Source organism: Narcine bancroftii, chromosome 2, assembly GCF_036971445.1.
Source record: "Narcine bancroftii isolate sNarBan1 chromosome 2, sNarBan1.hap1, whole genome shotgun sequence".
Classification (NCBI taxonomy): domain Eukaryota; kingdom Metazoa; phylum Chordata; class Chondrichthyes; order Torpediniformes; family Narcinidae; genus Narcine; species Narcine bancroftii.
The window spans coordinates 116,051,544-116,059,901 of record NC_091470.1 but is presented as its reverse complement, the minus strand read 5'-3'; the positions used below and the strand labels follow the sequence as shown (position 1 = coordinate 116,059,901).

The 8,358-nt window shown below is 44.4% G+C and overlaps 1 protein-coding gene across 1 annotated transcript in view; it reads right to left on the bottom strand.

Annotated features, from left to right (window-relative positions):
- Nucleotides 1-1,543: 1,543 nt before the first annotated feature.
- The window catches only part of LOC138752925 (substance-P receptor-like), a 45,079-nt gene continuing 38,264 nt past the window's right edge, over nt 1,544-8,358 (bottom strand). Inside the window, exons 3-5 of the mRNA XM_069915536.1 lie at nt 3,224-3,374; nt 2,535-2,731; nt 1,544-1,835 (exon numbers count right to left, since the gene is read on the bottom strand). Coding sequence (XP_069771637.1) covers nt 1,544-1,835; nt 2,535-2,731; nt 3,224-3,374 — 640 coding nt within the window. The remainder of the gene's footprint in view (nt 1,836-2,534; nt 2,732-3,223; nt 3,375-8,358) is intronic.

The window sequence follows — 8,358 nt, the reverse complement described above, 5'->3', positions numbered from 1 at the left end:
GGGTGTTGCGTTCAGTTGGAATCTCATGGCACATTTGTAATGTCTCTGGCCTGTGTCAATCTGGGTATACACACAAAGCCTAATCCAGTGTGAACGACATGAGAACAATCTCTGATGTCACTGTCGGTGTCTCCCACCAGTCAACCAACTCCCAGTTCTCTTCCAAGCTCTTTGCCTTTCCATGCTTGCCTCCCCACCCCCCCCCCCACCCCCACCCCCCCCACCAAGTGATTCTTACCACCCTGGCCTCACTCTCTTCACCTCCTTCCCCTTGGGAGGAAGATTTATGAGTGTGACATCACGCACAACCTAATTCAAGGACATTTCTTTTCCTGTCAAGATCAGGCTCCCGAATCCAACACCTCCACTGATACCTGCCCATTTTTTGATTGGGTTTTTTGGGCATTGCTTTACAGTTACTGTCAGGTAAATGGAAACAGCTGTCACCAGATGGTAGGACAGGGTGCTCCAGTGGCACAGTCATGAAGCTGCCTTGAATTCCCTGCCAATGTTGTCTGTGTGAGTGGCTGTAATACTTCTCCATTCGTTCTCAGACTCCAAATGGTGAAAATTCCATTTGGTCAATTAGAGGTGACAAGTCGGGAACTTCAAACTTCCATGTCCACGATACTGAGGGTGCTGATAAATGCTCCTCACATCCCCACTAAATCAGGCCCCCCCACGTCACATTCCTGCCTCCGTCGCATCCCTGCATCGCATCCTCCCCATGCCGCTTGCTCCTGTGCTCTTGCATCCTCCATTTCACATTGACCATTTACTGCACACAACATACCTTCCACCTCAAACATATTTCTCTTTTCTCAGTCGACCTTTAAAGGAAACAATCAAATTCTCAAACCAAAGATCCATCTGATGGCTACACTGATTCTAACTGGTGTTGAACCACACTTCTGCATGAGACCTTGAATGTCAAGTCAGCAATACGAGGTTGAGTGTGTCAGCAGGTAGGAACATCACGGAGTGAATCCACTGACGGTGCCTGATGCACTGAGTCCTTCTGGCTTCCCATGCCTCACCCCAGTGTCCCCCATCTGCAGTTCTGATGTTTCTCCCCTTCGCTGTCAACACGACAGCAATGCTAGTGCCTTGCAATGATCTTTGAGCAGATTGATGTGGGTACCACAACCTGAAGGCGTTGTCATGTTTGGAAGTGGGAGGAGGAGAGCTCAGCATTGTGGGCAGAGCATGGTAAAATTTTGCATTGCTGGTGCACAGTAGTGGCATGTTACAAACCTGGTGCAGTTTTAGGAAATTGATGTTTAACAAACACAATTTTCAGTCTTGTCTGGAGGGTGGGGAGTGTCTTTCAATCCACGCTGGCACACATGTACCCAGATACAACCAAAGGGTGAAGGTCCACTGAGCAAGCAGCAAGGACTGAGGCTCCTTGATTTGAGGTCCCCTAGGTGTCCATTCAGAAGGAGCGCCAGTACTGCATCTCTGAACAGTGAAGCAGACACCTCACACGAATACCGATCGTGTCTGCTTCGGAATCTTGGGCCCATGTCCTCGAACTGACCAGTTAGTAGGGATCTGGTTTGCAGTAGGAGCTGCCAGTGTCAGAGGCAGCCCTGGGGAAGCTGCGTGCTGACCCGTTGCAGGAGCCCAGAGGTAGGGGAGCCGCCTTGCTGGTCTCATCTGCTTCATCGTCGTTCTGCTGGATCACAGTAGACATGGTGGTCTCCATCCGGCTGACCTTGTACATGCTGCTCTGAGTTTGGAAATACCTGGCAGATTTCAGCTCCAGCCCCTCGTAATCGTTGGCTCTGGCGAATGGGCAGCAATGGAAAACACGGCGAAAACCAGCACGGAATCTGCAAGGCAAGCCAATTGGGAGGTCTCAGCACTGAAATACAAGCATGCGCATGCACACACACGTACCCACTTCAATGAGAAATCTCACTTGGGTGAGTATCTAACCCAGTGGTTCTCAACCTTTATCTTTCCACTCACATGCCACTGTGCCATCGGTGCTCTGTGATGCATAAGGGATTGCTTAAGGTGGGATGTGAGAGGGAAGGGAAGTTTGAGAACCACTGCTCTAGACCCAATTGTTAATGAAATATTTTTCTTAAGAAAAATTGTCATTGGCCCATTTCCTTTGGAGTTCTGAAACCGTGCACATAACGAGTCAATGAGGTACGATTAAAACAGTGGCTTTCAAACTTTTTCTTCCCACCTACATACCACTTTAAGCAACCCCTTACTAAGAACAGCACCTATGGTATAGAGAATACTTAAAGTGGTATGTGAGTGGAAAGAAAAAGGTTGAGAACCACTGATGTACACAGTTATTGATAGGAATCAAACTGCATTCACTGGATTGCAGACCAAGTCATTAAGGTTAATTCCCGCTATGAAAATGCTGCTGTTCAATGTTATTAGCATGTGTGTGGTAAGAATTTCACTACGGTGACATCCTGGTGGGAAGTGGGTGATCAGAGACTCAAACTCAGCTGTTGCAAAGCCAAGGAGATTTTCCATCATCAGGAAGAGCATCAGTTAGGGCTTACCGCTCATTGAGACAGCAGTAAATGATGGGGTTGTACATGGTGGAACTCATGGCAAGCCAGAAGATAGCCAGGTACACCTGCTGGATGTACTTCTCCTGGTAGATCTCCATATGGAACAGGAAAAGCAGGAAGTAGATGTGAAAGGGCAGCCAGCACATTGCGAAGGTGGTCACCACCACGATCATCATCTTTACCACCTGTGTCAAACAGAAGAGACAACCATGAGAGGTCATTTTTGCGTTCTCTGTTCTGTGATCTAAACACCACCATGAGGTCCAGGTGAATTCTGCAGTTTTAATCAAAGCAACCACTTGGAGGAGAAGGAAGATAGACAGAGATACAGATAGAATGAGAGATTGATAGATAGATAGATAGAGAGATAGAGAAATTGTTAGAGATAGATACAAATAGAGTGAAATGGGTGGATAGATTGATAGTGGAAGAGATTGATAGAGATTAATTGACATAGATAGATAGCGGTAGAAAGAAAGAAGCACATATCGGGAGGCAAAATAAAAATTGTTTGCAGCTCCACAAACTAATTAGAAAGTTTAGTCTACAGTGTGCAATAAAAGATACTCTTGACTGTTACTTCAATTGAAAAAAATAATGTGATTACATTTGAGGGTGTTTCCTTTCTCTCCAACCTCTCTATATTCTAGTTACCAGTTACTGAAGGTCTCACTCACCTTCCTCTTGGCATTCATCTGCTCCCTGTATCTGTCCGTGGAATCCCCTGGAATCTCGCTGGCCCACAGAGTCAGACCAACAATAGTGTAGGCAAACCCCATCACCGTCAGGGGCAGGAAGTAGACAAGAACTATAACGCAGACATGATACCTGTTGGGAAGTATCGGCATCAGTCACTGAAGAACACCATCCTACAATTCTGATCCTAAAAGACTTGTGGGGAGTTCGAGGCAACAGTTACAAATTCATTGGAAATTCTATCCCTCCTGGAAGAATAGAAAACCATGAACCAACAGTTTCCATGATAGAATTCCAGAAATTCACATTGCATAAACCCTTTGGCTATGATTAATAAATCCAACCATAGAGATATTCATCCCATTTCTCCTTTTGATGAGTGCAGTTAGTACATATTAACTCTTGTTCTTCTTTACAACTTTTACATGAACCCTTGAGGGCTATTAGAGTTGCTGCCTTGCAACTTGGGTTCAATTGTGACCTCTGGTGCTGTCTTTGTGGAGTTTGCATGTTCTATCTAGGGTTCAGCCCTGGTTTTCTCCCACAGCCCAATTAGTTGGAGTGGGTGAACTGACTACTATTCATTGCTGCTGGTCTGCAGGTGATTGCTCAACTCCGGGGGAAATTGATGGTATTGTGGGGAGAATAGGTGACAAGGAAAATTCGTGGGGACATGGAAGTGTCTTATTAGCTGAGGTAGGCTTCATGTGTCATGTCTGATGTTGTAATGTGGAAGATGGAAGAGACATCGACGTCAGTTCTGGTCACCTCATTATCGTGTTAGAGTTTGTGGGCAATTAAATATTACTTTATGGCATTGTGCTTTTTGATGTAAAAGTGGCCAACATAGAATGCAAAGGATTATTGGATTGTAACTATAGATGAACCTAAAGTTTTGTTTTCAAAAAAGCGATAACAACTTCCTTTCCCCAGAAATGATGTCACCTATATTAGTTGTAATGCTTTTCTTATCCATGAAGGAGTGAGGATTTGCAACATTCCACATCTATGAGAAACATTAACTGTGACAGTCCTGAATGAATGATTGAAGCTAAGAAGTAATTAAAGACTTTGAGAGTTATGGTGGAGTGATCAATGGACTGATAAGACATTCCAATTCATGCACAAGTGTGAAAGCTGTTTCCAATTAATTTCCAATGAGTGAGAACACTTGAAACCATACGAAGGCATTGAATTTATTTACTATATAAGATAACTGTTCTGTGCACTTTGAATGATTCAACACTAGAGAAGATTCAATGACTTCTCATCGTGCCTCTTTGCTCCTGCCAGCATTAATGCAGTAATAAAGTGTGTTTTAAAACTGGTTCTGTGGTTCTCTGCTGTGTTCTTTATTCATAGGTAAGTTTGAAACACAGGCAAACTTTGATAATAGGAAGGATGTGGAAGCTATGGAGAGGGTTCAGAGGAGATTCACTGGGATGTTGCCTGGATTGGAAAATAAATCTTATGAGGCAAGGATAGCAGAGCAGGGACTTTTCTCTTTGGAACACAGAAGGATGAAAGGGGACTTAATAGAGGTCTACAAGATTCTGAGAGGGATAGATAAGGTGAACAGACAGTGCCTTTGTCCCAGGACAGGAATAGCAAACACCGGAGAACATCTCTACAAAGTGAAGAGAGGAAAGTTTAGGGGAGTCATCAGTGATTTTTTTTTTACACAATGAGTTGTGGGTGCCTGGAATGCCTTGCCAGGTGTGGTGGTGGAGGATGGAACAATTGGGGCATTTAAGAGACACTTGGATGAAAGCGAAATGTAGGGTTATGATGAAGGAAAGGTTTTGCTTTTTTTTGGTAGGAATATGTGGGTCGGCACAACATCGAGGGCCAAAGCTCCCGTTCAGCGCTGTAATGTTGTATGTTCTATCTTGTGCACGGAAGAAATCCTTTCAGTCCTGTGCGAGAATGCTCACCCAGATTTGTATGATCATGTTTCTGGAGAAGAACTTGAGCTCATGAGTTTGAGGTGATCAAGAGTGTGAAGGAAGCCTCCACACTCTAAAGAATGAGGAATGAGGTAGACTTAAAAAAGAATTATTAAAAAAGAGAAGATTCAACCAAATTCTCTGAACCATTCAGGTATTGGGTATGGTTTGTTTTTGACCTTTGGGAAAGGTTACTGAATGAGATTTCATATTCTCCTGGAGCTGCCTTGTAAGATAAGGTTTGTTCAAAGCTTTAGAAAGCAACCTTACTTCAGAAAGAACATTGCTGTCTTAGGCTGCACCTGGAACCATGATTTCTTGGATGGATGGGACCCATTCTGAATTGTCTCATTGTTATAATGAGTTTTAAGACTATTCCCTAGCCGATTGCTAAGAATAAATGTTCACGGCAGAATTCTGGTCTTAGGAAATCATTGGTCATTCCTGTGGTACAGACGCTCTACGCCACACATGTCAAACTCAGGCCCGCGGGCCAAATTTGGCCCGTGATATAATTATATTTGGCCCACAAGATCATATCAGATATGTATTAGAGCTGGCCCGCTGGCCACCGCGCCAGAATAGCACATGCACAGCTAATACTACAAATCCCAGAATGCTTTGCAAATGCATTGGCGCCGGCCCGTCAGCCCGCTAATCGCCCCCACCTCCTCTGTTTACTTTCATTAACATCTGCGACCTGTCGCCTAACTCACATGTAATAAACCCCTTACGAAAAATGGCCAAACGAAAGACAGAAAACAGGACCTTTCAAGACAGGTGGGAGGCAGACTATATGTTCATCATTTTAAAAGGCAAACCTGTTTGTCATTGAAGCAAGTTGTTAGCTTGTGAAAAAAAATACATTTAAAAGCTTAAAGGCTATAGAGAAATATTATTTATTGAATATTTTATTTCTCATTTGTTAATGCTTCTTCTGGAAAGAGTTTAACCAAAACTATTATTAAACATTTATTTTAATAAGAAAAAGTTTAACATTACATATGTTGAAAGAAGAGAAAACATGCAAATGTTGTTGAAAATTTTCAATAAATATTTAGTTTGGCCCACGACTTAGTCCAAGTTTTTAATTTTGGCCCTCTGTGAATTTGAGTTTGACACCCCTGCATTACACCATCTTGGTTTACTGCATGCACAGGAGACATTTGAATAGAAAACCTGCTCCTGGCAGCCCCAGATGTGAAGGGAATTGTCCAAATTCTGCAATTTCACACATTCAGACAGCAGAGTACTCTTCATCAAAGGTCCTCTCTGATACCAGCAAGTCGACAGTCCCTGGTGATATTTGTCACATTTTTTGCTTTGATCTTTCAGGACATGTAATCCCCAGTAATATGATCATTTCAGCATTTTATTCCATACCATAACCCAGTTTTAATTTCTCTCTGCAATGTTGCTACAGTGACAATATAGTATCTTTATATAGTTCAAAGGTTCCTTTTATTGTCACATAGTAATACATTAAGAATGTCGTATACATGATATACTTCAACTTTTGTCTGCCAGAGTCGCCATTCGCATTGCCTGGCTCAACTAACAATAGGAGAAGGTGAAGCAAAAGAAGGTCCCTCCAGCGCTCTTGTAGCCTCTGCAGCCCTCCGACTCCAGGTCAAACCATTGGCAACCCAAGCTCCAGGTCCAAACTTCAGACACAACCAGGAAGTCTTCAGTGCCTGAGGCCTATCAGGAGACATTCTTGCCCTCAACATGCTCTTGAATCCTGGTTCGATACCTGTTGCCCATGAGCCAGTCTCCAGCAGCCCTTTGTGGACCCTTTGACCATGTTACCATCAGCTCTCAGTCTGTGTGTGTTCTTCAGTCACTGAGCCCCTCACTGGACTGCTGCTGTGGTCACCATCCTGCAATGTTATCTCCCATGCTTCTCCTTCTCAAAAGAGGGTGTTCTCGTTTCTGGTGCCCTGCACCGAACATCTGCATCCTCTTGTGGTATGCTGCCCAGCACAGGTGTCGCCATCTTGGGCTCAGTTCTCTGCGGTTGCATGATTTAAAAAAAAACACCATAGACTCCTTTAAAAGTAGTGGTTCTCAAGATTTTTCTTTCCACTCACATCACACTTTAGATAATCCCTATGCCATTGGTGCTCTGTGATTAGTAAGGGATTGTTTAAGGTGGGACGTGTGTGGGAAGAGAAGGTTGAGAATCACTGCTCCAGACCCAATTGTTACTGAAATATTTTGCTTGAGAAAAATGGTCATTGGTACATTTCCTTTGGAGTTCTGAAACCGTGCACATAACAAGTCAATGAGGGACGATTAAAACAGTGGTTTTCAAACTTTTTATTCCTACCTTAAGCAACCCCTTACTAATCACAGAGCACTGATGGTATAGGGATTACTTAAAGTGGTACCACACGGATGGTAATCTCTTCAATCTGAGGCGTCTGCAAGCTCACACCAAGACACAAGAGAAACTTGTCCGTAAACTACTCTTTGCAGACGATGCCGCTTTAGTTGCCCATTCAGAGCCAGCTCTTCAGTGCTTGACGTCCTGTTTTGCGGAAACTGCCAAAATGTTTGGCCTGGAAGTCAGCCTGAAGAAAACGGAGGTCATCCATCAGCCAGCTCCCCACCATGACTACCAGACCCCCACATCTCCATCGGGCACACAAAACTCAAAACGGTCAACCAGTTTACCTATCTCGGCTGCACCATTTCATCAGATGCAAGGATCGACAAACCTCACAAAGATAAGCGTATACAGCGTATACAGAGCCGTTGTCATACCCACACTCCTGTTCGGCTCCGAATCATGGGTCCTCTACCGGCATCACCTACGGCTCCTAGAACGCTTCCACCAGCGTTGTCTCCGCTCCATCCTCAACATTCATTGGAGCACCTTAATCCCTAACATCGAAGTATCGAGATGGCAGAGGCCGACTACATCGAGTCCACGCTGCTGAAGATCCAGCTGCTCTGGGTGGGTCACGTCTCCAGAATGGAGGACCATCGCCTTCCCAAGATCGTGTTATATGACGAGCTCTCCACTGACCACCGTGACAGAGGTGCACCAAAGAAGAGGTACAAGGACTGCCTAAAGAAATCTCTTGGTGCCTGCCACATTGACCACTGCCAGTGGGCTGATATCGCCTCAAACCGTACATCTTGGCGCCTCACAGTTCGGCGGGCAG